The 27813-nt window shown below is 52.9% G+C and overlaps 8 protein-coding genes across 8 annotated transcripts; 3 read left to right on the plus strand and 5 right to left on the minus strand.

The window, feature by feature from the left end:
- Positions 1-571: 571 nt before the first annotated feature.
- COL26b_013719 (uncharacterized protein) lies at positions 572-886 on the minus strand (the record flags this gene model as incomplete). The annotated part of the gene is made up of 2 exons (XM_053186311.1): positions 572-693; positions 763-886. The coding sequence occupies 2 exons, from the start codon at positions 884-886 to the stop codon at positions 572-574; spliced, it is 246 nt and encodes an 81-aa protein (XP_053029735.1).
- A 2217-nt stretch (positions 887-3103) lies between these two features.
- On the plus strand, positions 3104-4859 carry COL26b_013720 (uncharacterized protein; the record flags this gene model as incomplete). Its single annotated transcript, XM_053186312.1, has 2 exons — positions 3104-3508; positions 3567-4859. The coding sequence occupies 2 exons, from the start codon at positions 3104-3106 to the stop codon at positions 4857-4859; spliced, it is 1698 nt and encodes a 565-aa protein (XP_053029736.1).
- An 842-nt stretch (positions 4860-5701) lies between these two features.
- On the minus strand, positions 5702-6710 carry COL26b_013721 (uncharacterized protein; the record flags this gene model as incomplete). Its single annotated transcript, XM_053186313.1, has 2 exons — positions 5702-6434; positions 6502-6710. The coding sequence occupies 2 exons, from the start codon at positions 6708-6710 to the stop codon at positions 5702-5704; spliced, it is 942 nt and encodes a 313-aa protein (XP_053029737.1).
- Positions 6711-9381: 2671 nt separating this feature from the next.
- On the plus strand, positions 9382-9621 carry COL26b_013722 (uncharacterized protein; the record flags this gene model as incomplete). Its single annotated transcript, XM_053186314.1, has 2 exons — positions 9382-9477; positions 9538-9621. 2 exons carry the CDS (start codon positions 9382-9384, stop codon positions 9619-9621), a joined length of 180 nt encoding a protein of 59 aa, XP_053029738.1.
- Positions 9622-11100: 1479 nt separating this feature from the next.
- COL26b_013723 (uncharacterized protein) lies at positions 11101-11503 on the plus strand (the record flags this gene model as incomplete). Its single annotated transcript, XM_053186315.1, has 2 exons — positions 11101-11196; positions 11315-11503. The coding sequence occupies 2 exons, from the start codon at positions 11101-11103 to the stop codon at positions 11501-11503; spliced, it is 285 nt and encodes a 94-aa protein (XP_053029739.1).
- Positions 11504-15784: 4281 nt separating this feature from the next.
- COL26b_013724 (uncharacterized protein) lies at positions 15785-17176 on the minus strand (the record flags this gene model as incomplete). Its single annotated transcript, XM_053186316.1, has 1 exon — positions 15785-17176. One exon carries the CDS (start codon positions 17174-17176, stop codon positions 15785-15787), a length of 1392 nt encoding a protein of 463 aa, XP_053029740.1.
- Positions 17177-17997: 821 nt separating this feature from the next.
- On the minus strand, positions 17998-19533 carry COL26b_013725 (uncharacterized protein; the record flags this gene model as incomplete). Its single annotated transcript, XM_053186317.1, has 2 exons — positions 17998-19157; positions 19218-19533. The coding sequence occupies 2 exons, from the start codon at positions 19531-19533 to the stop codon at positions 17998-18000; spliced, it is 1476 nt and encodes a 491-aa protein (XP_053029741.1).
- A 1859-nt stretch (positions 19534-21392) lies between these two features.
- On the minus strand, positions 21393-27756 carry COL26b_013726 (uncharacterized protein; the record flags this gene model as incomplete). Its single annotated transcript, XM_053186318.1, has 2 exons — positions 21393-22501; positions 22554-27756. 2 exons carry the CDS (start codon positions 27754-27756, stop codon positions 21393-21395), a joined length of 6312 nt encoding a protein of 2103 aa, XP_053029742.1.
- Positions 27757-27813: the final 57 nt, after the last annotated feature.

Raw genomic sequence — 27813 nt, forward strand, 5'->3', positions numbered from 1 at the left:
AATGGTCCCAAAAGTCCGGTCTACCGAAAAGTATCAAGCTCTATGGAGCTCTTGCTGTCGCCTGCAGGTGGCATCCTCTCGTGCCGTACCCTGACTTCTTCTGTTTTCATAATGCCTCGCGGCGTAGTCTGACCGCTTTCCACATCTTGCAAGGCTTCTTGTGATTCTTGCCATCCTGTCGTCGACATGACAACAACCGAGTTCCGTCCGTAATGGGTTCCCTGTCCGTATCGCTTCGTCCTCGCCGTCTTTGCCGTTTCGAGTGCATTCGTCTGTGACCTACTCCGTCCGTAACTTCTCGAGGCGGACTTCAGCTCGCGGTACAGCATTCTCCTGTGTAGACATTAGTAAATGATGCAGTAAAACGGTGCGTTATATACTCACAGGACAGGAATTGAGACAGCCATGATGGAGGCGGCAGGTTCAGTCAAGGTCCAGATAGTGAGGTCGACACGATCGTATGTGATATCCGTGCTAGTCATTGAGACGACTAAAACAGCTTTTACGATTCCGCAAGCTCCGGCGCTGAAACCCGTCAGTTTTTCTATCCGCGAGATCCGGATCAGAGATCTTACATAGCACCCAAGCTCATGGCGATGGCAACACCGAGTCTTTCGCGACGTCTCATTGTTGCCCTCATCAGGATCGGCCAGGGCAGAAAGGCCAGCACAAAGTCGAGGACGGCTGAATAATCTGAATGGATTCTTGTCAGTTTTGCTACGCCACGATGAAGTTGTCTCGTGATCATAGTGATCAACTTACATGCTGCAAAGAGCTGGTATCGAACCAACTTGGTCTTATCCCAGCATGTTCCGGGGACACTGCCATCCCAGACCTTCTCCAGGGGTGTGCATTTGGCGAACCCAAATATCCAGATTAGGTTCATCGAGATGTTGATCGACACGATAACGAAAATCAAAAAGTACTTTGTCCAGTTGTTGGTTACGATTCGGTATAGCGTGAGGGCGAAGGACGATTTGCTCGTTGTCGTCGCGATGATTCCGAAGGTTGCGACAAGGATCGTGAAGAGGTTGATCTCTTTTCGGTTTTCGTCGCTGATGGTCCATATATGGCGACCAAATCCCAGTGACACGATGTAAGAGTTGATGGAAACGGATATCGCCAACGCAGCCTTTGCAACGCAGCACAATTAGGTTGGTCGTTCGTGATGATGAGATACGAGAAGAGCGGCACACATACCCAAGAGCCAATGAGCAAGTGATCGTCCCACCAAAGTCCCCTGCCACGCCATATCTTGCAGTATATTCTGAGGAATAACAGTATGGCGCTTGCGCCTACCAACGACCAAGTTGCGGCAAGCAGCCGGCCGCCTCTATCGTCGACCATCGTCGGCTTTGCGGCACAAGCCCCAGGGCCACAGTTTTCTGTGGACAAAAGCTTGGGTTGAAAATCGTCAGATCTCGCAAGAGTTCAACCAACAGCCCCCAACAGCAGAGGTGCACCGCACCCTCATAATATGGAAACCAGCATATTCGTAAGTTTTTCTGATCAGCGCTCCTTGCAAGGGTGTATCCCAGGCACAACAAAGGTTCCCTCCCCGAGGAGACCAGCTGGTTTAGTGGTTTTTGGGAAAGACGTCCCCGACTCTTTTCGCGCTATGTGCCCCCCTCGAAACCAGGGCGAAAGTTACAATCATGTGTGTGCGCTAGGGCGAGCCGAGTCGTCCCAGTTAGAGATACGGAGTTCGGATGGGCGTTCAGTCTCCCGTTTTCCTGCCCCGATTTGTCGGCCGACTGGCCATCTGCTTGAACGTCGCCCTGCAGGCTGTAGGGGGGGGTGCAACCTCAAGGGTGACGGTGGGCAGATGGGAGATTGGCAGTCGCACACGAAACTCCCAACATGCATTTGCATCCTTCCATGGCTTCTTCACACCACTTCACTAGACTACCGGCATGTTGGGCCACCAAATCAAGTAATGTGGCGTTGCAAAAGCCGGATTGTACGGAGACGGAGATTCGGCAAACGCGTCGGCTTCGGCTCGCTACTCGGTTGATCTTACCAACGAGTAATTCTTGCTTTTTTCTTCTCTCTTTCTCATCAGTCATCGAGATGTCTTCCCGCTCACCCGGAAAATTTCTTGCAACCAACGATGTTCTCCAGCAGTCTGCATGCGATATTTCCTTATTCCTTTGTTCTGCAACACGAGATTCCCACCTGCATCAGGCAACAATTTCCACGCCAACGCAACCCAGCTGAAGACTCCGCCCTTTTCTTCTCCAAAGATCACGCCAGGCCAAGAGATCCCAGCCTTACACACTAGCTGGGGTAAGCCTTCTAGCGTCGAACTCAAATGATGTGGATCAAACGGGGCGAGATCCCATTCGTGCGACTGTGGGATTCCCCCGGTTATACATGAACCGGGGCTTCTAGACTCGGTTAACCGAGGTCATCAAGTTGGAAGTCATTAGCCGTTGACCAACGGGCGAAGGTGGCTAGACGGTAGCGTAGTCTCACCATTTTGCTATGCTAAGCCGAAACCAGCAACGCTTGGCCGATGGTCCGCAAGAAGTTGGAATGACGCTAGACACCAACAGCATGCAATTACGAGATGAGATTAAGGGCCACGAATGCAAGCTGGCAGCAACGACGAACCCTCATGGGGGCCATGCGAGCTCTTCGCAATCTGGGTAGGGAAAATCATGCACACGGCCTGCAAAGGCTCGTGGTCCTCCCCGATCCCCGGACCCCAAAGGACACCCCGAGGGGCAGAGGAAGGGGCTAGATGGTGTCATGGGAGTATATTCGATCTAGGGTTCATCGATAGTCCCACGACCGATCGGTGATTACTATCCCAATTAGCACCTAGTAGCGACGCCGTCGCAACCGTTAGTCTCTAGGCAATGTCGGGAGAAGTCGTCGACCGTTGGATGGCGATGAGGCAATTAGTTGACAAAATGCCACGACTGGCTGCCGACTCCTTGCCTCCCGGCTAGCTCGACAACGTGCAGCTCTGCAGGTTCAAAATCAGTTCTTCTGCGATTGACATGAGACGCGCCGTTTTCAGCCACCTGCCACCCTCCTCATCTTTTTGACTTCTAGAAGCCTTCCTTCGAGCCCTTCGACGACGTTGAAACTGCCCAGAATGCGTCCAAACGCAATTAACCTTCTTCTGGTGCTCCTGTCGGGCTTTGACCTGTCCGAGTGCTTCCCGGGTCACCATGACGTTTCGCCTCCTTCCGTGCGTCTGTCCAATGGAACGTATGTTGGTGTCCGGAACGAGGAGTACGCTCAGGACTTCTTCTTGGGCATCCCATATGCGCAGCCCCCCATTGGCCCCCTTCGCTATGCAGCACCTCAGCCGCTGAACTCTTCGTTTGAGGAGACGAGGAACGCTACCGAATATGGATGGATGTGCATTGGGTATGGTTCAGATACTGCCAACCTGGGCAACCCAGTCTCAGAGGACTGCCTGACGATCAACATCGTCCGTCCGGCCGGCACGAAGCCTGGAGATGACCTCCCCGTAGGTATCTGGGTTCACGGCGGCGTAAGTAAACTTCTTCCCAACTTGAGACGACGGCCATCACTGACTCTCACCTCGGCAGAGTTACGTCAATGGCGGCTCTCGCGACCCGAGATACAACCTTAGCTACATCGTCGAGCAGTCCGTCAAGGAGAACAAGCCCATCATCGCTGCCAGCATCAACTACCGTCTCTCCTACTGGGGCTTCCTCTTCAGCCAGGAACTTCAGGACGTCGGCGCGGGCAACATCGGCTTCAGGGACCAGCGCTTGGCTTTGCGATGGCTTCAAGAGAACATCTCCCCCTTCGGCGGCAGCCCTGACAAGGTCACCATCTGGGGCGAGTCGGCTGGCGCACGGTCATTGGGTATGCAGCTCATTGCCTATGATGGACAACACGACAACCTCTTCCGCAGCGCCATCCTCGAGAGTGGTAGCTCTGTCGCCAAGTTCGTCGGCGCTGATGCCTGGCAGCCGTACTTCGAAGCACTCTTGGCCAAGACTGGATGCGCTGATGCTAGCGACCGTCTGGCATGCGTGCGCGCTCTCCCGTGGCAGACCCTCAACGCCATCTTCAACGGCACCAACCCTTTGAGCGTCACTGCCCCTACAATCAGCGCTGTCATTGACGGCGATTTCATCAGCGACAAGGCCACGAAGCTTCTTGCCGAGGGCAAATTCGCTCCCGTCCCGCTCCTTCTCGGCAACAACTTTGACGAGGGCACGGGCTACGCCAAACAGGGCATCAACACCACGGAGCAGTTCGAGTCGTGGCTCGCTAGCAGTCTGCTGGTCGACTCCACACAGATCGCCACTCTCAAGGAGTTGTACCCTGATGACCCCGCCGTCGGTATCCCAGCGTCGTATCCCGATCGACCCACTGGCACTGCGTTCGGTTCCCAATGGAAGCGTGTCGCGGCCGTCGCAGGAGACTATCAACAGCACAGCGGTAGACGCCTTCTCGCCAGCTCGTATTCTGACGCCGGCATCCCCGTCTACTCTTACCGCTGGAACGTGTACGTCAACGGCCTCGGACCCATCTACGGCGCCACTCATTTCCAGGAGGTCGCGTTCGTCTTCAACAACGTCAATGGTCTCGGGTATGCCACCAATCCTTTTGAGGGCAAGCCGCAGTCGTATGTTCAGCTGGCCGACAAGATGAGCAAGATGTGGGTGGCCTTCATCCACGACACCGACCCCAATCAGTGCAACGGCTGGCCTTGGCCTTGGACCAAGGGTCTTGTTTGGCCCCAATACACGCCTGATCAGCCGCTCAACCTGGTCTTCAACGCGAACTACTCCAAGCTTGGCTACATTGAGAGGGATGACTACAGGGCAACTGAGATCGCCTACATCCAAGAGCATGTTTATGCTTGAGCCTGGGGTTGGATTGGCTGTTCACGATGTCGAAGGTTGTAGATCCTAATTTTAATGATAACTCCTTGCATAGACTATTCATTGAGCCTAATGTACCTTGCCCAGCTGAAAACTGTGCACAAACTGTCACACTGCTTGTTTCCTGTCGCTTTGTTCATCTAGATGCACTTCCAAAAACTGTCACCTGCGTTTCTAACTGTGTAAACCCACGTCATCCTTATACCACTTTTGTTCGAAGTAGGCTGGCCGGGAAAATGTGGTTAAGTTGAACAGGTGAGTTCTTTCACCACTTGATACAAATTATTCGATGTGTTACTTGACTACGACATGATCAAAGATTGAGAGATCGCGTTGAGGCTACATTCCACGACACGAGTGAATAAGACTTCGCTGTCGGGTTCCCATCAAGCCAATACTACTCTCATTAGCTACCTGCTTGAGTAACTCTATTGTTTTTGTCATTTTCTTCTTCAGCATCCTTCCTTTTGTCTCCTTCGTCGGCATCGCTATCGTCAGCATTATTCATGTTTTTGTTATCGTTAGTACGAATACCAATTACCCGCCCACATGAGCAGCGAGAAGTACTCGGCCACATAGTAAAATTCGTGAATTACTAACAACCCCCTTGGTTCACTAAGCAACCTAGGCAACAAGTGGGAAGCATGTGGAGCGGATTTGATGATAGTGATTATTTGATTATACATAAACTACCTTCACTACCATTCCTTCATCGCCATCCCGTCTTCGTAAATACAAAACTAATTGTCTCCTTTCTGGAGCTTCTGTATCCAGCAAGACCGTTTCGCAGCTTCGTTCTTCTGACTGCACCAGAAAATAACAGCTTACAAGAAGCTAGCCATGCCACCACAGATATCAACTGATTCGTAGTTGAGTCCAAACGAGTAGAGCTCAGGGATAATGCGGTAGTAAAAGTTTGCACTGTGGTCCGTACTGGCAAAGCCAATGTAGTCTTCCAACTGGTTGTTTGCCGAAGCAAGGGCCCAGGCAGCCGAAATGAAACCTGACATCTCCGACTGATGGCTGCGGGTGAGTAGAGACAGCTTGCGTGTGGTGTACGAGATCTTGAAGCCTGCTGCGCCAGCTCGCTTGCTCAGGTCGCGAGATGCCAGTTCCTCCTGATTCAGGCCGGGAAGGTGCAAAACGGTATTGTTGCCCTCGAAGTGGTTGGCAATGATCTCGTGCTTCTTTCCCGTCTCACTGTCGACAAGACCGCTGAAATGAATGCGAGCGAGAAGCTTGGGGTCAGCGTCGTCACGTTTCTCGAGGGCTGCCACCTCTTCGTCGAACGGCAGGACGCTGACTGAGTCAAATGCAAGGCCGGTGTCGATAAGAGTATTCTCCCAGTATGATCGCATGGCGTCGCTGTATTCGCCAATCTCTTCGCGCTTCATCTTCATGTTGGTCTCGGGCACAGCACCGCTGGTGCCGGAGGCGATCCCGTAGATCAGGAGGAACCCAAGACGGATTGCCTTCGCCCAATCCTCGCAGTTGGTGCCGCCCGCGAGACGACAAACAGTCTCAACCAGGTCAGATCCAGTGGTCATGAAAATGACGCTGAATCAATTTTCAGTCAAATCTGAATATGCTGATGGTATTGGTATAGAACGGAACGACAACTTACACTGCATGACTTGTGCCAATTGTACGGAGAGTTGTGCCGATCCTTCTGCATACGTTGGTTCGTTGCTCCAACGCGGCTTTCACGGCATAGGCATCGTTGGGAGTGCGAAATTCAATGATACTCTTCGTCGAATCTGTTTCCGTCAAAGGCGCAGCCGCAGTAAGTTGGCTGGCCATCAAGGCATACGCGGCAGTTTGGAGGAACTTCATTGTTGTGGCCAGAGGATTGAATGGGTTGAGAATCGAGAGAATAGTGTGATACTGTGGCTGAAACTGATGTAGAATCAAATGAAAACTTGGAAGGAAATTTTCACTTTATATATAAATCCCGTGAAAACTTAGGTATCGAGCCATTGCCACCTTCACCTGACCACTAGTTGGAAAGTCATATCTCCTTGCGGACATCTCCACTCAGCCGCTCGACGATGCGGTCCAGGACCCTCAACACCTTCTTCTTCGAGATAGTGTACCAAAGTCCCTCGTATCGAGAGACCTCTCGAACTACTCTCCATTCAAAACCCTGGCGAGCCGCCATGTGATGATAATTTCTGGGACACATTCCGCAGCACCCGCAGATTCTCAAATCAGAGGGGCCTTTCCATAAACAGTTGGGCCGTACTTCTGGATGCACCTCAGCTTCAAGGGATAGATGTGCGGAGGCTTTGCGAATTCTGTCTGTTCTAGATCTACTAGCAAGGACGTCAATGCTTTTGATACCTCGAAAAGGGTATCTCGGTATTATGTCTAGCAATAATGATCACAGAATCTAGAAGAGGTGGGAAAGGCGACTATTCGGCAACGACCTCACATGGAGGAAAATGCGTTTCAACCACACACTGGCGGTGTTCTTGACCCAATATCAAAGGCAATTAACATTGTTTATGAAAAGCAGTGAAGAAACGGTTTCTCCTCCAGTACTTCCAGATTAGTGCATCAACGAAGTGGATGCTTTTTGCGCTGCGGCTCTCTGCTGCCTGTTTTGAAGTGACAGATCACAAACCAATCTCCACAGCATCGTGGAACTCATCGCCTTTTCGGCTTAATTAGAAATCTTGATGGAACTTAGGTTGGGAAAAAAGCTTTTGTGATATGATGGGGCATTCTGTCGAAATCGGGAACCGGCTCTGACCATTCGATTGTGCTCTTACATAGCTCTCATGGAGTCTCTGTGGGGCGGATCGCTGCAGCCTAGGGAAAGCCAAGGCGGGAATCGGCTCCCACCCGTACCCGCTTGTTGGTACTTATGTCGAGGCGGCCGCTCGCAAGGCGGCCGCTCTGTACTAGACCCTGTCAAATCCGTGTCTTGTCCATAAAGCTGATTACTCTGTGAAATCGGCCGCTCTAATCAAGCCTTTGCCTGCTTGACTTCCCTCTCCTACGAGAATTATTCTGGCACATCACTCTTAATTTTGTCGCCACGGTCTGCAGCCAGTTGGATAGATACGCTGTGATCGTCAGTATGGCACAGCTCAGGCGGCAATCAATCTCCCAATCACCAGAATCTCCTCCACCAAAGAACGACATGGGCTCAAAGAATGTAGATGTCGTCAGTATCGGTGACCCTATTCCCCCTACCAACATCGCAGGCAGTGCTTGGGTCACTGGAGTAGGGAAGATGATTGAGCGCATAGGCCGGAGTCGTTTACCGTGAGTTCCCGATATGAAAGTCCGAGGAGGCCGTCGGCATGCCGCACGACTATGATAGCTGACCAAATGCTGGGGCTTGCAGACTCTTGTTTATCATAGTCTTGACCATGCTCGTGGAACCGGTTTGCAAGATCGCGGGAGTGGGCCGGATACTTGAGAAAACTCTTCTAGTCTGTTATGTCATGATGTTCACGTGGTTCTGTACAATGCTTTACGCGGGCGTTCTAAGACTTTAGATATGGTTTAGGACTAAGGACTCATAAATTCTAAAAAGTTCTGATAGCCAGGCAGTGTCTATACACTTGTCTAATCCGTGTAACCTACCTAGCCTGCGTAGTCGCTTTCGTCGTCGCCATCGTTATCGTCGTCGCCATCGTTATCGTCGCCGCCGTCGTTATCGTCGCCGCCGTCGTTATCACCATCGTCGTCATTACTATCGCCATGCATATCGTTTTGTCTATTACTAGTGTTCTTCCAGAAGTATTAAGTACGCTGCGGACTGCGCGGGTAGCCGACTGACACTACCCAACTAGCAAAGCCCATTCTAAACATACAGCCCTTTGAAGGAAGTCTCAGCTCAGGATACGGTTGAGACTTACATGAGCAGGCCAAATGTCTCTGAACAATATCGCCCAGTCCATGTATTCATGTCGTACACACTGACCCTTGCAATACGCAAAATAGAGAAGAAAGAAAAGGCCAGATGCCTACATCGAATTCAAGTCACTTCATAAACGTGAATTGAGGTTTGTTCTAATAGTTTGTGTTGTGCTGCTCAGCCCGAGAGTCTGCACGCGTAGCGTGATTCCATGGTCGACAGCATATGATAAGAACCTCTTAATCAGTCAGTCACTTCGACACAGGCCATTGTGCTATGGAGGTGATATGCAATAATGAACCAAGCCTTCTTTCGGTACACCTTTCCTCGAACCAAACACCTTCCGCCACAGTGCTACTTCACAGGCCGACAATTATTCACGCACAATGGTCCCTCCAATCGAAAGTGAATTACTTTCCGTAACAAGCCAAGCTACATATAAATTGACTTCCAGAATGCCATCGTAGTATCAAGAAGCAGATCACAGCAATATCCACCAAGCACAACACTTGCGCAATACTCTCTTCCCAAACAACCACTATAACCACATCAAGAACCGTTAACACACCCAACCCAGTAGACATCTGCTCATACTCAAAATACGAAGACATAAGCTGATAGTTTATAGCCGCAACCATGCTCAGCAAGCAAGATCAATCCCGTGAGCTCCAGAAGCGCCAGGAGAAGGAGAGGCAGGAGGCTCAAAACAGAAATATGGATCAGCTTGCACAGGTAAGAAATATGAATTACATGCCCCAAATGAGTACATACATTCTAACATCACTTCTTTAGCTAGTCGTCGACACCAGGAATGCCACCATTCAAGAGGAGCGTCGGCGAGCCCAGGAGCGCGCCCAGCGTCGGAACCGCAGATAACCCCTTATGATCACATCCATAGCAATAGCAGCAGTGAGAAAAGTCGCAGTCAAACATCGTAGTCATTAAGTAGCATAGTTGAAAAAATTCAATTTCAGGCTCTCGGTTCCGGTTTCATGGTTTCACTTTTGGCCTATCTATTGACACCAGGATAAAAACCCCTCCAGCTGTACTTTGCTTCTCCGCTATCCTTTCTTCTATGAAAGTACGACATCATCTTGGTTCTAATTAACTTTAGACTTTGAGACACTGAAATAGTCTGCAATTACTGTCTCATCATTGATTTCGAGGCCTCTGATGTTACACTGCCCCTTGGTGGACTAAGATAAGACACGTGCGGTGATTGTATGTATTTGCATCCTGCCCAAGAATATCAACAACCTTTGTTAAAGAATGGCGAATTAAGTATTCAGGCGAGCCAGGCCAATGTGTGGTCAGAGTCTGAGTAGCGCAGTCTGTCACTAGCTAGTCTGATGGGAATTTGAAGTTCCGTTGATGCAGGTGGCCTTTGCAAACCGCTATCGACCGCCTACTAGTGCGTATTATCCGATCATGCTGTGGTAGGTAACAATATGGGCAGTACACAGTCTATTCACTGTGTCGCATTTTTCGCTACCTGCGGTCATTGCTCCGTTGAATTCCAAAAAGTCAAAAGACGTCCAGGTTCAGCTTACAGCATATTGCTCTTCTATGATGCCTTACAAGCTGCGTATACTTTGATTTTGTTTGAGGACCCGAAGGGAGGTCTTCAAGAATATAAAAAGCTTCAATGTCTCAATATTGACGCATTGCCGATGCAACTTATTCACTTCAGAAAGATAACGATAAATCAGCATGGGTTAGTATCTAGTGAATGCTTCATGAGCTTTATTACCGCTAAGGTAACAGTCCCGTTTGTATCCGCACATGCAAATCGAGAGGCTTGATGGGATATTGCCGACATTTGACAGACATTGCTATCGATCCTCCGTTCTCTGAACTATATTGTATCGCTAGTCCTCCATGCACTACATCACCACATAATTACGCGATATTTTAGTTCAACCTGAGTCTCAAAATAATGTACAATAAACACAGTTCAAGTCATTGCAAGGCAGTTCACTGGTATGGTTCATATGGCAGGTCTGAAGTGTTCTGCTTGCTCACTGCATTTTACTGTGATTGAAGAACTCCTTCACCGCTCCACTCCTAGAATTGCTCCCTGGTAGTGTGCGCGAGCAAGAGCAGTGATTGAATTTGTGCTGCGAAAGCTCAATGATTCCTCGGTTTCCAAAGAAGAAAGAAATGACATATAAAAGGTTCAGCTTGACGCCCGTAAAATCAAATCTGTACAACACAAATCGAGCAAAACTCAGCATCTCAAGATATCTATCAACACCAACATCGCACACCAATCAAAACCACTGTGAGTTTTCTGCTTGCAGCTGTCCACACGTCAGTTGCTCTCCAGACAAACACTGACATCTTCCAGCCGCAAAAATGCTCGGAAGACAGGATCCTGCGCGTGAGAGAGAGCAGCGCCGCAGAAACGAGGAGCGTGAGCAAGACCGCCAAGATGCCAGGGACTGGCAACAGGTAAGACTATCCAAGTACAGTATCGCTGTATTGACAGCAGTATACGGCCTTTTTACACATAGACATTAGTCAACTGTTTGACAGAAATTGTACTAACGAATGATTGATGGGTTTGTAGAGAGTCAACGATGACCTCGCGCGCCTTGAACAGCAGACTAGACAGCGGGAAGAGGAGCGCCAGGCCCGTGAGCGCGCGGAGAGAGAGCGTCAGGGCCGGTCGCTAAAGTCTGAGGCAAGGAGAGATGACGGCAAGATAGGCTTTGGTATGATCCAGGCAGTGCAGTGTAGTCCAGTGATAGTGAAATAAAGACCAGTAAGCAGAAGCTGTCACCTGAAAAGCTTTCAAAGGGACATGGGAAGCTTCTTTTTGTTCTGCGGTTGAAATTTGGATTTGATTTTGTTTAATTCTTGGTCTCAGAGTGTCTTGATTGTCCAGTCGGTGTGATTATCGGGCATGTTGTAGATGATCCTATGTGTCGCTCGACCCCTCAGGGGGTAGTAGTACCCTTGCACGGAAGCGAGTGAAACGAGTCGTAGCGGAAAACTCCAAGCAACAAGGCAAGCCTTTTAACTGTTTTGTTGCCATCTCTGTCATTAAGATATCTTCAACGGCATCGTGTTTGTCGTCGTCGTCTTCTTCTTCTTCTTCTTCTTCGTCACTTTGTTATCGTTACGCTTTTCGTTCTTTTCGTCTTCGTCCAGATTCCTCTTACCATGATATCTACCACCATGCTCGCCGGCTCTTGAGATAGCCCTAAATTTTAGTATCTACCTTAGGTACATCAGCATGCACCTTGATGGGCAACGGAGATACACAAAGCCTCATCATGCGCAAAGGTATGACTCAGCGTCGACACGTTAAATGTCAACAGATACCGCTCCCCTGTTCCAAAGGAAGCCTTCGCTCTTTCACACAACGAATATCGATTTCAACCGCGAATATGACCGACCTCACCTACATCAAAGCGTTCCTTCTGCTACCTCAGTCTTCAAATATCACTATTCATTTCACTCTAGAGACACCCTACGGCTTAATAGTTGAGCTAAAAACAGGCGAAAAGCTCAGCGTACGTCTCAAAGACAATCCCTCGGCCACCAAATCACAGTATGCGCCGGACTCTGCGTCCAAAATCCAGCCTGACACGCAGCCAACAGGCTCACCTGAATCTCACCAAGAGTCCACCCCTACAGTAGACACCGCCTCAGATCGCCAGTCTTCTAACATGGGATACGGGTACGCCATATTCACGGACTGGGGGACTTCAGGCTTGTGGTACGATTCAAACTGGCCCGGCAACGACCCCGAAATCGACTTTCACATCGACCTTGAAGATCTCGAAGACCGGTACCCCGCTGCTTGGCTCCACGCTTTTGCACGTTGGACAGGACAGTATGATGACTCGTTCGTGGCGGGAGAATGCCACCTCAGCTCTTTTGGTGGACTCTTCCCTGACTTGGAGGAGCGGCAGGCATGGCTTGTGGAAGGTGCGCTACTGGCAGCCTGGTTGGCTTTGCAGAGCGACGTCGGCCATGTCAGTTATCATCCTATTGGACGTAATTGGGAACTTGAACGCGAAGGTGTGGCAGCGTCTCTGGCCGAGATTGTTCAAAACGTGATGGATGACCCGAGGATTGATTCAGAGTCAGAGCAGGAAGGAGATTAGTTTCGCACTGGTCTCTCAAAGTTGAACGTACCATGTTGCACTCAATTTCCCTCGCGACCAACTTGTGTTCCTTGGAATATCTTTTCAATGAGCGAGCCCACAAAGAAATTAATCGTGCGGTTAGGGATGAGAGTTCAATGCCCGGAGACAGCAGAAGTGAAGAGTTTTGTTTCCCATGAGCCATGGCGGAGCAGCAATGCCCATCGCGGTACAGCTCAGATTCTATCGGTGGAAATTTTGCCCTTGTACGCTGAATATTGCCCATATAGGTCCACAGTTAAACTTTCTCGGAAGCGAGGGTTCCTCACGTACGTGCACAAAACAGAAGGATACCGTCAGAGAAAGCTGGTTTTCAGCAAGCAAAGGAGTAGACAGGGAAAGAAGCTAAACCGCCAAACGAATTCGCTACAATTCCCCGCAGAAATCTCGAACTCCTTTCTTGCGTGTCACTCCATGTATGACTCCTCATTCTGACGGAGCATTTTGAGGCTAGCAGCCTTTCCAAATTCAAATGTAGAACAAACTGGAAAGGAAAAGGGATTTCTTACTCGGGCGGCAGTTTCAGACCATTTCTTCTAATGCGAACAACAAGAACAGAAGCAACAGGAACGACAGGAACAACGGAGACAATGGGGACAACAGGAGTGGTAGTGACATTGAGGGGTGCACCTGATAGGGGTACATCACATGGTACTCGACCAACGCCTTCAGATTTAACCGCCTCGATGGGATAGATCAAGCATAAATACATCAGTACGAATAACAACTGTTCTAGCCGCCTTCATTACTCTATCAGAGAACACTCCCATGAATACACTCGTAAGTAGTGTCCACCTCACTAAGCTCGTAGCCAGCAGCTTTCAATCCGTCTACAATACCCTAGGCGCCGTCCAGCAACTCAGCTTGGGCCACGAGCCTCTTCTAAATCGCAAAGTCCTGCCCCGGTACCTGGAACACGATCTCCTTGAAGAGTTTTTCACTGTCACCATGGCCGACTTTCAAAGCTCTTTTGAGAAAACGCGGCTTGTTGGTTGTGGCGGAATGAGTCCACGTTCGAAACATAACGACTCTGGCGGCCGGTTGTAAGTCTGTGCTGGCAAATGGAAGCTCCTGCACCCCGTGGTTTGACATGTTGTCTAGGATGGCGCTCAGAATAAAGTCGTCGTTGACTTCAAAATATATGTCACATTCCACGTTGGGAAGCGGCAATGGGCAACTTAAGAAATACAGCTGCGCAACGCTGCAGGGTTGGAGTAATGCAGAAAGACACGCAAATAATGTACTTTTGGCGCCGAATATGGGGTGAGACGTGTGCGGAGAGAAAACTTTGCAAGGTTTGCATTTTCTCGGCCCATATGTTGTCTGGTATGTGGGAGAAGTGGTCATCGGCGATTCCTTGAAGGTTGTGCACCAAAAAGCAGCGCCAGGCGTTCGAGATGCCATCCAATGCGGTGTTATGCCGAGGACTAGACTTTTGGAGGAACAGAGCGCCCGCTTGGCTACTAGGCTGGGAACAGCGTGACAGGATCTCCCGTATCAAAGTTTCCCGCTTCAAGTCCTGCCGAGTTTCCACTTCTGACATGTAGGAGTCATTTCTGTTCATTCGTCTCGGCAAGTGGGTTCTTTCATCGAAAGCGAAGCAATCGCCAAACGAAAACAGAATACTGAATGGCGCACAGGCTGCTCTCAACAGGAAAAGTTGCATTTCCCCGCTAGATGCTTCGATTGAGTCGAGAAGCCCCGCAACCCAATCGGACAAGCCGAAGGAGGTGGCGATAGCCAGAAATTGTTCCTGAGAATTCTTGGAGCGCTTCTGGGGATGCCGCATAATGGCATTGTAGTGCCTATGTACCAGTGACAAGAGGCTGTGTAGTGTAACAGAGGAAATACTATCCTTCTTGTGAAGCAAAAGTCTTGTGAATATCAGGCCCGTGAAAAAGTCATCGTGTGGCATATTGAGCTCTTCCGTTGCCGCCCGATATTCTGGCTTAAAGAAGTAAGCTGTCAATAAGATGGCCTTGACTTGTTTTGAGACTAGTTCGTCTGGCTTGAGGGCGTGGCCTTGTAGGATCTTTCTCCCGTCCTCGTCGTCAACGAGAAACTCGATGGCTGTGCGGTGGGTAAATCCAACACTGGTGTTTGACCAAAAGCTAGGATCACCATCTTGGACGTCCACAAGCTCTTGGAGATCCATGGTTTGGACTTGCAGCAAGCCCAAGCATCTCGTGGACAATGTTTGAAAAACATTTCTACAGCGAATCATGACTTCTTGGATGCTTGGAATACTGGATTGCGCTTCGAAATTGTCCAGCCAAGCCGTTTTCGATGCTGTTGCCAGTTGGAGGAGGCTGCATATGGACCACTTGAGATAACTATTAGTCTCCATGACAAGCTGAAAGTACAGTATTGCCTCCTGCTCGTAGTAGATGCTGTCTCCATTGGATCGAGACCACATGTCCAGGTATAGCAACTTGAGATCTCTCGGGAGGGATCTTATGCGAGTGTAGATGATTTCCAAAGTATCGCCATTGCTGAGTCCCCTTTTGACGCTTTCTAGGACAAGGACGACCCAAAGAAAGACGCCTTCTGAACGTAAGACAACTTGCCAAGAAAGCCGGTCAAGCAACTCGGTTGATTCGACTTTCAACATCTGCAAGCTATCTTCCGCATACTTTCGAATGTCAAATATGTTTAGATCTTGCATCATGAGCATGGGGTGTTTGCTCAGATACCTCTGAAATACAGGCTCGGGTCGACTTGAGACGCAGAGCTTGACGCATTGATTCGTGAGTAGTTCATCCAAAAGGGATAACAAAGGAGCTTCGCCATCAATAGAAAAGGTCATCTCGTCGAGGCCATCCAATAGAATGAGATATCTCTGCGAGCGATTCCGGAGGACGCTCAGCAGAACTGACTTCAACTCCTCATTCGTCCAATCGGTATCGGAGTCTTTGTAGCGCAGCCGCGGGAATCTGGCTAGCAATTCGATGCAGGACTGCCTGTCCGATTCGGATACTTGATAAAGCAGAGAGCACACAACGCCCTTGAGGCTTCTTTGCATAGGTCTTCCTGGCTTCCATACGAAGTGGGATAGAAGCCGGGGGTTTGAATGCTCTTCTGCCAATGATTTTAAGAGTGTCTTCGCTCGTTTCGATGAACTTCATCAAGGTGCTTTTGCCGGAACCAGGCTTGCCACTGACCCAGTACAAGTTGCGGTCATTTCCCCGAAGCCATTCAACGAAGTTATCCCACAGAGGGACCTGGGTGCAGGCATGAAAAGAGGATTCACTGCCCCTATCTTTCCCCTCAACGTCCGATTGGGAGCCATTCTCAGAGCCCAAAATGGTGACTTCATCACTGCCAGTATCCTTGACCTTATCTCTGATGTTCTGGTCGACGTCTGCGATCTCGACCACATCTGATTGGCTTCCTGCAACAGAGTACTTGTCGATTCGCCGAGGATTATCTTTCAATATCCACTCGAATGTCTGCGAATGTGCTGTCCTAACGCTGTTCTTCCGTTCATTCATATCGGTATACTTCAAACTCTGAGGTAGGCGATGGTGATCTTGTTCGCTGCTTGCGGCTATGTTGATCGTCTCCAGTTTCCGAACCAGATTATCCTGGATGGTGGCGGTTGATGTTGATACCATTTGCTTGATCGATCTTTCCGAGGCATTGAGCCTGGCTGTGACATGTAGTGAAACAGAATCCCGGGTTTTGGAGGCTTCTAAGGTGACATGACCTCGAATATCCTCAGATTCGTCCCGCACGATCCCCCGAAGGGCAGCGTGGTCCTCGGAGTATCTCGAAATGAAAGCTGTAAGGCGATGATCCATACGCCCCAAGAAGGCCGGATCGTCCTCGCACACCTTTTCCACTCTTGCAAATATTCTGACCAGGATCAGGGTCTCCATGAGCTTCTGCCCGTCGGCGAGGTTGGCCTTGAGCCGTTCTAGACGGCGCTTTCTCCAGACGGCCTTTGAGGTTGCAACCAAAGCTTGAATTTTACCCGGCTGATGAGGTGTGAGATAGGCAATCTCTTCCTGGAGATCCTTCGCGTGCTGAATACATTTGGGTGCAACATCAAACAGACGTCGTTCTGCTCCGGTGGTCTTTAATGCGGCGACGGTCTTGCTCCGAAGTAGGGCTACTACCTCTGACGAGGCATCTTGCAAAGAGCTCGCCTGTGCTTCGAGTCCAGGTTCGAATTTACCGCTCTCGTATATGCTGCGGCACATGGAGACGGTCTGCTGACTGAAGTCGATAAGCTGCATGACATTGCAGGCGAGGCTCAGCCCTTCGAGGCCGGACATGGCGGGCGAGTATCAGACAGTCTCGCAGAAACGTAGCCAACAATGGAAACTTGTTCATGTGATTTGGACGGTATGAGAGTTCGTATCGCATACTCAAGTCAAATGAGAAGCTCGTCGCGGTTGAAGTTCGTGAGGATATGGTGAGAGGTGGTGGAAATGGCGAGGGAGCAGGAGTAGCATCGGGTCACAGCTGGGGAAAAGGATGGTAAGGCTGCCTGGCGCCAAGCAAGCGGCTTCTTGCCAATGAGGTTGGAGGGAGAGCATCTATCAGCAGGTCACGCCCCCGTTGACCTGCATGGCGAACCAACAGGAAGGTGCAACTACTCCCGGTGAAGCACTGGTGCCGCACATGCTGACAGCCCGGCAGGCTGGGAGCTTATCTTCAATCCAAACCAACACCATGGAAGCAGGTGCGACATGAAGCCTCATGAAACCTTCCTCAATAGCCATCAATAGCCAGTCTCTATGGGTCATTCATGGATTTCTGCGTGGTGAGATGAACTCGATGATTAGAATATTGAAAGAAAGGTAAAGATATAAGTAACAGTAGGGACAATAACGACGAGGACGACGAGGACGACGAGGACGACGAGGACGAGGACGATAACAATAACGACGACGAAAACAATCACAATAATAACGACAACGGCGACAATGGCGAAGACGGTAACAGTGATAATGAAACAACAGCCCAGGTGGAATATAGTTGTTGAAGAAGACTGAACCCTCATGTATTGTCTTTCCAACTAACTTTCTATCAACACCATATAAAGAGCAAGACCAACGCCGCCCGCAATGCTTTCCTTAATCACCATCACCCCTCACTTCCTCGAGTGAACTAACCTCCCCTTGACCCAAACCCCAACCGTATTCCGGTCATCCCCGTTGAACACCCACTTCGCAACCCTCTCCTCCCAGTTCTCCCACCCAAACACGTCCACATTCGAATCCATACCCCCCTCAATCTCCCCTTCCTCATCAACAACACCCAGCTCAACCAGCTGCGCATCCCACTGCATGCCCACCTCGAACCCGCCAATCCTCTCCCCGAGTCCGACGACCTTCGCACCGCCCCTCGTGCCCAGATACAGCACCTCCTCCACCGTCAGCTTGGCCCTCTCCTTCTCCGCGCCCTCGAGCCCCATCGCAACGTGCCGCGACACCAGCGCCGCCTGCCTCGCCGCCTCCAGCACGCTCGGGCTGTACCCCCCGCTCATGTCCGTCCCGAGCCCGACCTCGATCCCCTTATCCCACAACCACCGCACCCGCGCCGCCCCGCTCGTGATGCTCGAGTTGCTGCACGGGCAGTGGCTGACCTTGGCCCCGCGCGCCGCGATCGTCGCCGCCTCCGCCTCCGACAGGTGGATCGCGTGCGCCAGCACCGTCTTCTCCCCGAGCAGGCCCATGCCGTCGTAGACATCGGTATAGCTCTCGCTCTGCGGGAACAGCTCCGCCACCAGCTCGATCTCGCTCTGATTCTCCGAGATGTGTGTCTGCACCAGCACGTCGAGCTCCCGCTGCAGCGCGCTCAGCCCCAGCATCGCCTCCTCCGAGCACGACGGCGCGAAGCGCGGCGTGAGCACCGGCGCGACGAGCTCGAAGCCCGGGTCGATGCGCCGGAGGTGGGCGATGGTCTCGCGCGTCTTGCGGAGCGAGTCGGCGGCGTCCGCGTCCTTGTAGTACTCCGGACACAGGCCTGGGCGGTCCATGCACACGCGGCCGACGAAGGCGCGCTGGCCGAGGGCGAGGCAGATGTCGGCGAGGAGGTTCGTGGCGGCGACGTCGATGGTGGCGTAGTAGGTGCTCGTGGTCGTGCCGTGGGCGAGGGTGCGCTTTACGCAGGCCGTGTAGACGCGCTTCGCCTTCTTGAGGTCCGCGAGGCTGGATTCCAGGGGGAAGGTGTAGGTGTTGAGCCAGTCTAGGAGGGTAGACTTGCCGAAGATGCCGACGTTGGGGTACTGCGATGCGTGGACGTGGGTGTCTATAGTATTCCAGGTTAGCGAAAGGTCATCAACCAGCAGGAAGACAAAAAACGGCATACCAATGAACCCGGGGAAGAAGAATTGCCCCTCCTTTCCGACGTGTACCTTCACATCCGCCTTCTCCCACCCGAGCCTGGGGAATAGCACCTCCTCCGCTTCCGCCCGGCTGCCGCATTTCTCAACAGCAACGATGGTACCCGTGGCATCGACACAGATGGCCGTGTCGTGGAGGTAATCCAGCTCCTCGCGGGTCTTGGAGTGTATAAACGTGCCGAGGAACAGCTTGTTTTGCTTTTGTTGCGGTGCCGCCGGTGCTCCTCCACGCGGGGCTGCTTCGGTTGATGCGGGGGAGGGGTCTCTAATCATGTCGCCCATCTTTGCGTATCACGACCCCACAAAGACGTTCCAGACTCGGGTCGAGATAACGTGGTCAAAGATGGCAAAGAAAACTAAACACAATGTCGTCCGAGTGCAGCTTGGAATACCCTCGTCAATTATCCGTTCACCGTTTTTGGAAACCTCGCTCGGCTGTCGTCGGCAACTTCGGCGCAGCTGACGTCGTTCCAAGAGTCGCTGTCCAAGTTGAGCTCTCGTTAACCACTGTCACAGGCCGCCCAGGGAATCCTTCCTGTCCTCCGTTCTAGAAGACCACCAAAAGAGCGAGAGAGGGTGTGCTGTGCTGTGGTGTGTATGTGCGCGATCACGAGCCAATGCCAAGTCCGACAGCAACTCGCTCGTCAAAACTCAGAAACAAAACAGACAAAAAGCAAGAACCGAAGTCGTAAAGGAGGAAAGGGAAGGCGGGTAGATATATGCAGTGCAACAGATGACGCGCATCCTGAATGAACACCCAAACCCACGCACCCCAACCAAACCCGGCCGCGGCGTCGGAAAGATAAGACGAAGAAGCGCGAGGAGGGGAAAAAAAGGGGAGCTGCGGGCGGGCGCCCGTACCTTACCTACCTAGCTGTAAGCTGCTAGCGGCGCTGCGGTAGGGGTTCGCCGGCGGCACGCCTCGCAACTTCCACATCAAGCCTCCTTCACTGAAGATAAAATTCCCTTAGGCGGCACCGGGAGAAACCACGTGTCTACAGAAACCAGCTTGACCTTCTTAACTCGATCCGGAAACCTCATGTACTACAGCAAACACATTTTGACTCTTCGTGTGACCCTGCTTTTACTAACTTGGATGAAATAAAATAGAAACAACTTCCAAGACACAAAGCCGGCCGGGAAAATAAACAACGAGTTCAGATGCTGCCCGCGAGACACTCGACAACCACAAGCCTGGAGCGTGCTGTGTTCCAGGCAATCGGACCCCCGGAAACGACCTGCCAAAACTCCCCCCACCCGCAGACGGGCGGAGGAGGGCAAAGGGGGGGGGGGCGCTTCTCACCGTAAAACGTCGCACGGCGCTCGCCGCAAGCCGAACGCATCGACCCCTTCGGGGCTTTCCCCTCTTCTTCCCCTCTCCTCCCCCATGGACTCCAGCTCCAGCTCCAGCTCCCCTCCTTCAGCCACAGTCCGATAATCCGATAAGCCTCTTTGTCCTCCCACGCGAACGCTCTAAGCCTTGGCGGCCACCTGAGAATAGCATCCCACATGACCATATCGATAGTCCAAAGTCCGATAAGAGCTGTTACCCCTGATAGGCAGGTCGACTTACCCTCCCCGGTCTGGTCTGTCCTGTCCGGCCTGGCGCGGGTGAGTCCGTCGATCACTGCAAATGCACCTCGGGACGCTGGTGCTGACGCTGCTGCACCTTCGGAAGAACCATCTGCGATGCCGGGTCCTTGCATTCCCTTTCCGTCGATCCCCCGCTGTCAGAACTGCGGTGCTTGTTGGCTCCCAACACCTCACTCGTATGTATCACCACTGTCCGCCCCTCCCTTTCAGTGTTGGACAAGAATTTCGGCTCGGACATTTTTCTCGTGATTGTTGGCGACACAAGCCGTCATCCCTTGACCTTGTTTTCATTCACTTCGAGTCACTGGCGATAGGGTTTATGAAGTATTGCTCTCTATTCTTTCTTGTCCTTGTACGACCATTAACAATTGACGCCGCCCATAAAACACAAACACTTTCTACCGCGTGATAAAACAATCATCAGAAAAAACATCCATAGTAGTTTGTACAACAATTACGCCGCCGTCTAGAGTCATGAGTGTCCGCCATTCGTCATCTAGTATCCTCGCCATTGTTTTCATCATCGTGTAGCGTCAAACGCCCACACATTACGCAGCAGCACCGGGACCTTCGTGGTCCGCGGTGACGCCGTTCACTCCGTTAGGAGCAGGGCCGTCCTGAGTGTACTGCTCCCAGTTCGCCAGGATCGAGGCGATCTTGGGCGAGTTGGTGAGCTTGTACACATCCTCAAAGTACTCCTTGGTGAGGGCGAAGGGCTTGGCCGTCACGTTGGGAATGTACTTGCCAACAAGCTTGGCAGGGTCGATCGTCGTCTTGTTGATCTTCTTGAGGAGGAACGAACGGAAGGGCTTGACACCAGAGCGCAGGAAGGTCGAGTGGAAAGGCACGTCGATTCCGCGCAGGGGAATGGTGGCAAAGCCACGCTGGAGCTCAAGAGGCGTGGGCTTCTTGAGGGTAGCCTCGGCGCAGCCCTTGATGATCTCCTTGAGCGCATCCTTGGCCTCTTCGATGTTGGAGCGCATCTCCTCGATGTCGATCTTCTGCTGCTTGAGGAAGTTGGTGACTCCGGTAAGAGTGTCGAGAGCACGCAGGTCACCAGCAGCGACGTACTGCATGTTGGCGATGTTGTAGTTGACAATCTCAAGAAGCCAGCCAGTCTCCTCAGCAATGCTGTTGACAACGAACTGGAGAGCCTCCTCGTTGAAAGTCTTGGAGATTCTGCTGGGGTTGATGGCGCACATGGAGTAGTTGGAGCGTCCGGCAGCGTCGCGCTCGACGGCAACCTGCATGGTAAGACCACGGTAGAAGACGACAGACACCAAGCTCTCAATGGGCATGACCTCAGCCAAGGCAGCGAGGGCGGAGTACTCACCCAGAGAGTGACCAGCGAAGGTGCAGTCTCTGGGAACAAGGCCACGCGATCTCATGTCCTCGAAGCTGGCCTTCTCCATGAGGGTCAGGGCGGGCTGGGTGAACTGAGTAGCCGACAGCAGGCCAGTGGGGGAGCGGTAGGTGTAGGAAGTGGTCTTCTCGTCAATCTCCTTGAAAATGCGCTCAGACTTGATAGAGCCGTCGGCAGCAACAGTCTCGAAGGTCATGGACATGTAGTTCTGGCGGATAGCCTTGCCACGGGGACCACCAAAGTGAACCGTCAGCTCCTTGGGGTTGTTCTTGACGATATTGGTGATCGAGAAGCCTAGATGCCATTAGTTCTCAAGTTCAACAAATTACTGAGGAAGATAACTTACCATAGTTGTCCAGCAGGTACTTGTCAGCGCGGTCCCAGACCTCCTTGGCGACAGGGCTGGAGGCGTAAAGCTCCATACCCATGCCCTGCTCCTGAGAGCCCTGACCAGTGAAGACGTAGGCAGTCACAGGCTGCTCAACCTCGGCCTCACCAAGGAGAACCTTCTCCTCAGTCTCCTTGTTGCTGGCCTCAACCTTGATGATCTTGCGACCTCCAACCATGCCAACGTGCTGAAGCTTGACGTCAAGGTCATCATTAGGCAGAACCATGCCAACGAGAGAAGCATGGAAGCTGCGAACGCGACCAATGTTGTTCTCGGCAGCCCAAGTCTCAACCAAGCTGCGGACGGCGGCACTGGAGTACATGCCGTGAGTGATGGTGCCGGGCAGGTTGGCGTAGTTGGCGAAGACGCGGGAGACGTGGATAGGGTTGTAGTCGCCAGAGACACGAGCGTAGTTCTCGTTGGTGGCAGGGGCACGGAGCTGGAGAGGGGTACGGCCACTGAGAGGAATAGGGTTCTCGAAGTGGAGGGGCTGGTCCAGGGGGGTACCGTTGCGCTCGAGGTAATCAACAACAGGGTTGCCGTTGGACTGGCCGGCCTCGTAGTCGACACTGGCGATCTGGATGACCTCCTTGGTGGGAAGCTCCAGGAGGACCTGACCCTGGGTAGCGACGCTGCTGTAGACGGTCTTGGTCTTGTAACGGAGGAAGCTCTGCAGACGGAAGGTGAGAGTCTGGCCAAGGAGATCCAGGTCACGGGGCATGTCGTCGGTGTTGAACCACTGCTTGGACTTGAGAACAGCAACGTCCTTGCTGGTGGCGAGGTGCAGCTGGATGGGGGTCTCGTTCTTGCGCTGGAAGGTGTTCTCGTAGTCGGTGTAGGCACCGCGGTACAAGAACTGGGAGGTGACGTCCATGACGGCCTCGCCATCGCGGTAGATGGTACCGCAGACCTCAACCATCTTGCCAGACTCCTGGTTGATGACAGCGTTGATCTGAGCGGTGGTGGAGACCTCATCGCCCTTCTGGAGAGGCTGGGCACCAGGCTTCATGCGGAACTCGTTGGAAAGGTGGACGAGCTTCAGCAGGTCACCGTCAATGGTGCGGGGGAAGATGGGCTTGGTGATAGCCTTCCAGCCAACGACGATGGCAAAGTCCATGGGAGCGTAGACAGTCTTGCCAGGACGCTCAACGAAAGCCTCGCCAGTGTTGCCGACGGCGTGGACAAAGTCGTTGATGTCCTCACCAGTGATGGTGGCCTTGCCACCGTCGAACTTGCTGGCGACATCGGCATCCAGGTCGAGAGTCTCGTCACCGAACCACGCACGCCAGTAGAACTCCTTGATGCGGTCGTTACGGCCCTCCATCACCTCACGGAGAGGGGCGTAGCCGGCCTCAGGGTGGTAGGTGAACTTGAGGGGGAGAGCGACAGGCTTGCCAAGGGCGGTGGTGTCCTTGATCATGTTGACGACAACCTCATTGTTGTTCTCAAGCTTGACCTCGATAACCTCGACGTAGTGGTTGTGACGAGGCTGCTCCTTGACAATGATCTTCGTCTTCTTCGGGTCCTTGGGGTACTGGATCTCAACGAAGAGGCCACGAGAAGGAGCGAAGATGCGCTTGATGGGGTTGGTCTGGAACTTCTGTCCCTGAACGACGACCTCGGAAGTGAGGAGGGCGTGGCGCCAGCTGCGGTCGGGACCAGCGAGGAGGGCCAACCAAGAGTCGAGGCTGGGCAGGGTGGCATTGGGAGCAGTCGACAGACGGTAGGTGTTCTTGTGCGCGTCGTCGTAGGAGACGGTAAGGCCGTCAACATCCTCAACGGGAACCTCGGTGTCGATGAGCTTGCCACCGAAGTACTCGATGGTGGGAATGCTCTTGGCATCACCGTTGTAGCGGTCACGGGTCAGGTACTGAACGTGAGTCTTGTGGATGCCGTCCAGAATGTCCTTGATGGGCTCATCCATGACCTTGGAGTACTTGACGGCGGTAGGGCCTTGGAGAATGCAGACACGTCCAACATCCTGGCCGGGAACGGCATCAAGGTCCTCAGACTGCCACAGAGAGTCCTTCTTGAAGTAGAAGTCGAAGTTCTCATCGAAGCAAGGGATAAAGGGAACGGGCTTCTGGAAGGGGAACATGCAAAGCATCAGGAAGTGCTGAACATCCTGGGCGTTGATGAGCTGGGTGTCGGCCTCGGGGTAGTGAGACAGGATACGCTCGACAGTCTCGTAAGGAGTGTCCAAATCCTTGAAGTCCTGGAGCTGAGCGGCGTGGCCAGTGGTGGAGGTGAAACGCTCCTCGACACGGCTGATGAACTTGCCGGTGAAGGAACGGAGGGTAGGGTCAATCCAGCGCTTCTGGTGGCGGATGTACATGATGTCAACCATGCGGCGAACGACCTCGCCGTAAGTCATGTCCTCAAGGTCGACAGCCTGGCCAGCACGGTTGCGTCCGAACCACGGCTTCTGGAAGTCGTCGTTGAGCTTCTTGATGATGTAATCGCGGTTCTTCTTCAGCTCAGGGACACGCTTCTCCTTGGGGAGCGCGAAGATCTTGCGGTCCATCTCGGCCCAGAACAGGACACCACGGGTAGCAAGCTTGTGGATGGGCTCTCCCATCTCAGAGAGAACGGTGATAACACCTCCGATGGGGCCCTTGTAGGACTTCTCCCACTCGCTGTCCTCGACACCGGGAGCGTCGATGATGGCCTGCTTGGCGGCAGGGCTGGTCTTCGCCTCCTTGGCAACCATCATGCGGGAGCCGAACAGGGTACCGTCAAAAGGCATCGGGGGGTAGCCGTAGTTCTTGGACCACTCGCCGGTAAGGTAAGGGTAAGTGTCCTCGGCACCACCGAAACCACTGCCGGCAACGAGGATGATGTTGTCCTGGCGACGAATACGGCTGTACATCGTCAAGATAGGCTGGTGGAAATCCTCGTAAGAATGGTGACCACCGCCGCGACCACCAGTCCACTGGAGAAGGACGGGGAAGGTGGGGTTCGCCTTGGCAATATTGATGACGGACTGGATGGCATCGACGGAACCAGGCTTGAAGCTGATGTGCTTCAGGCCGAGGGTGTCAATGTACTCCTGGGCGACCTCAACGGAGGGGACACCAGCACCGATGGTGAGACCCTCGATGGGAACACCCTCAGCACGAAGCTTGCCGAGCATGGGAATCTGCCACTGCATAGCGCGGGGGTTGACGTAGATCAAGTTGACACCAATACCACGTCCGGAAGGGATGGCACCCTCGATCTTGCGAAGGGCGGCAGTCATCATGCCGGGGTCGAAGTAACCACCACCGGCCAACTCAATGTGGTAACCGGCGTTCATGGTGGCGGCAACGAAGTCCCAAGGAACCGTGCAGGGAGTCATACCGGCAACAACGATGGGAGGGAGACCCAAGAGGCGAGACATCTTGGTATCAACGTAGGTGTCGCCGTTGGAAGTGGTGACCAGGCGAGGGCCGAACTCCTTGACCCAGTCAATGGCGTACTTGACGGCGTGCTCCTCATCGCGGTCGAAGAGCTCAGGCTTGTAGCCAACCTCGGTGATGCTGCCAGAGACGGTACCAGCGAGGATGACGTGGACACCAGTGCCCTCCTTGTTGCGGCTGGTCAAAACACCGAGGCCGGAGATGCCACCAGGACCGAAGTCAAGGACGTGAGTAGCCTTAGGGAAGACGGTGGCCTTCTCCCAGTTGACAGGATCTCTGGTGATAAGACGGATGAGGGTGGGAATGATGTTGCCGCTAACCTCCTCACGGATGTCCTTGCCGGTGTTCGTGTCGAAGACAGCAGTACCAAGAGACTTGGCGTCGATCTTGATGTTCTTCAAGTCCTCGTCGATCAGCTCCGTAGCCTCAGCCAGGTACTTGCTGTGGAAAGGAGCAGTGATTGGCAGGAAGCGGTGGACGAAGCGGAGCTTGCGGTCCGTGTGGGGGATACGGTTCTGGTCCAGACCGACGGGGGCCTTGACCTTGCGCAGCTGAGCGTTCAGACCGTACAGGGAGATGGGAGGACCGGTCACAACGAGGTTGCGAGGGCTGTTGATGAGGGAAACGGAGATGTGACGGTCAGCGGGGAGGTACTGGTTGGTAGCATCAATGTGCTTCTGGACCTCAGCCAGCGAGAGGTCTCTGATGCTAAGCATGGGAGTGGGAGTACCTTCGCCGTTCTCAACAGACTCCCGAATCATAGTGGGTGTCAAGGAGGTGCGGGGGAAGACCTGCTGGCTACGAGCACCGATCCAGAACAGGATGGTGAGCGCAGACGGCGCAATCTCCTTCCATGACTCCCAGGACTCGGCGGCAGCAGTGGCCGCGGCGAGAACGATACCCTGGGAGTGACCGGTGGTACCGGTGATCTGCTCGCGCAGCAGACCAGGGTGAACACCGAGGACCTTGCAGGTAACCTCGTAGTGCGCAAGCTGTACGAGACCAATCAAGGGGAAACTGACGGGTGCTGAGATGAGGTAGTCAACGTCGGGAGTAGCATCCTCGTCCTCAAGCCACCTCAAGATATCCAGGCCCTTGGGGTAGAGCTTCTCGGCATTGGCGTGCTTGGAGAGGTTCTGGAGAAGCTCAGCGGCGTTGTGAATGAGCTCGCCAACGAAGGGCTGGTATGTCTTGTAAATCTCGCGCAGCTCGTCGAAGTACTCCTCGATGTTGCCCTGGCCACCGAAAATGGTGTAGATGTCGGCAGAGCCGTCATCGGCGGCGCGGAAAAGCGCTGAGCCGTACGCCTTAATCGTGCGGCCAGTCGTTTGTCTGGCCTGGTAGTAGCTGCGGATGACGACCAACTTCTTGGCGTCGATGCCGGGGAGGGTAGCTACGAGGGCGTGGACCTCGTTGCCCTGGAGGAAACCGCGCTCGAACTCGTTAAGGACGAGCTTCAGGACCTCCTCATAAGAGCCAGACTCGTCGTCCTCACCCTTCTCGACCTCGTCGGCGACGAAACCCATGTATCTCGCAACCAGCTCTGCGACGGATGAGGGCTCGTCATCCTGAGCAAGCTCATCTGTGGCGGGAGGAAGGGTAGCATTGAAGCGGTCCTTCAATTGCTGGGCGTGGAAGTGGAGAGCAGTCGGAACGAGGAATGAGGTCTCGAGCGAGCCGTGGCGGAGAGTAAGAGGGCGGAGAGAAGCGTTGGATCGAGGGGTAGAAACGCCCGTCTGGGGGCCAGTTCCGGTGCCGTACATGGTGATGGCGGTTTTTGGGGTATCAAGAGGGGGAAGGATTTTTTTTCGTGGGTTACG

This window comes from Colletotrichum chrysophilum (genome assembly GCF_026319265.1).
Source record: "Colletotrichum chrysophilum strain AFK26 chromosome Unknown scaffold_251, whole genome shotgun sequence".
Classification (NCBI taxonomy): Eukaryota; Fungi; Ascomycota; class Sordariomycetes; order Glomerellales; family Glomerellaceae; genus Colletotrichum; species Colletotrichum chrysophilum.